Genomic DNA, 1591 nt, shown 5'->3' on the forward strand with positions numbered 1-1591 from the left:
CTCACAGCTCCAATATCCATTGGCTCCAAATCGGGATCGTTCCCAGGCCCGCTTTCTTGCTTTTCAGCTAAGGCTGTGGATGTGGCGTGTGTCCTTTCAATTCTGCGGAGGTATTCCATCATGTCAGCGAGTTCCACTTTTTCGCCCCTCATCTCCCTGTCTGTGGCCCAGCCAGTCACTGTTTGCCTCACTACGGGTTCCAGCCCCGCAATAAACCAATTGTAGTGGAGCTCCGCGGTCACCATAGGACTTCGGTTCACCAAGGACTGGTATTTCTCAATATAGCGCTTTATTGAAAGTTTTCCCTGTTCAAGCTTTCTCAGTTCCGCCATTGCCTGCTCCCTTGCGGACGACGGGATAAACGTGCAACGTAGCGCGTCCCGGAAGGGCTGCATGGACCTGATGTGCTCCAGGAACGTGGAGCCGTTGCTTAAGTGTTGCCACCATCGCCTTGCTTCCCCTTCTAACAAGGAAGAGGCGAGGAGGAGTTGGAATTCTTCTGGGGCATTTTGAATGCTGAGGTATAGGTCTAGGGAATTGAGGAACTCCCCCAAAGCCTCTACATCTCGGCGCCCGTCATATCGCGTGGGACGGCACAGCCGGAGGCACTCCTCTTGAATCGTTTTTGGCAGGAATGCATTTTCTCCAGAATTGGATGCCGAAATGGAGCTGGCTTCCGCTTCGTGGGGTTCCGGACCGTGCATAGACCCCCCCTCTGTGAGTGGCTCATAGTCAACCTCCATTTTGCCGAAGAGAACGCTGAAATTGGGAGAGGTTTCGTCTACAAGGGAAATGGGTTTTATTTCGATATAAATAAACGGACAAAACAAATTTTTATATATATTCTTCGCGATCGTTTGCTTTTCAGCTATGCTTGGTCTCACGCGTGTGGGGATCGGGCCCGGGCTCGCACCTTGCCGATGAACCATGCGGTGCTACCAAGTGTAACGCTTGTTCTCTGGCCTTTATCTGACCAGAGACGAGCCGCAATGAAGGCAAAGGCTTAAAGCAAGAGTTTCCCAAAAGCAGCTGACCTCCTTCGCCGGACCCTAGGCATCCTGGGCCTTGAGCTCAGGGCCAGGGTGTCGCGGGGAGGATGCAGCCAGAAATGGGGTTGCAGCGCACCCCGCTGCGGCTGGCAGCGCAAGCCAGCCCCACGCGTGGACGAAAGGAAGCTTCAGGGAAGCTTCCTTTGCTGCGTGCTTTGCCTCTGAACGAACTTGTAGAACGTTTGCAAGCACTTACACGCAGCATGCCAAAACCGTCGGGAGACTCCTGAGCTAACTCTGCGCTAACTCATGCTACAAAGGAGGTCAGCTGCTGTTGGGGAAACCTTTGCTTCAAGTCTTTACCTACATTGCAGTTCACTTCTCTCCTTGATTAAAGCCAGAGAGCAACTGTTATATCTGCTGCCGCTGCTGCTACTGGTCGGGGTGGGTCCGCTGCAGTTAGCGTGCATGGAATGGATTCCACAGGGGTCAGTCCGCCTAGGGACGGGAGAGGAGGTCAACTGCCTTTGGGGGGAGACTTATCCTACGTATTTCGACTCTTTTGCAGCTCTAGATTGTCCTCCTGTAAGCTCGAGAACTCG

At 53.4% G+C, this 1591-nt stretch overlaps 1 protein-coding gene across 1 annotated transcript in view; it reads right to left on the reverse strand.

Annotated features, from left to right (window-relative positions):
• EMH_0065470 (uncharacterized protein) overlaps nt 1–743 on the reverse strand; it is a gene marked incomplete at both ends in the record, with an annotated part of 1739 nt that extends 996 nt beyond the window's left edge. The window contains one exon of the mRNA XM_013498384.1: nt 6–743. Coding sequence (XP_013353838.1) covers nt 6–743 — 738 coding nt within the window. The remainder of the gene's footprint in view (nt 1–5) is intronic.
• Between the last annotated feature and the right edge of the window lie 848 nt (nt 744–1591).

Source organism: Eimeria mitis, genomic scaffold, assembly GCF_000499745.2.
Source record: "Eimeria mitis Houghton genomic scaffold, Emh_scaff3388, whole genome shotgun sequence".
NCBI lineage: Eukaryota > Apicomplexa > Conoidasida > Eucoccidiorida > Eimeriidae > Eimeria > Eimeria mitis.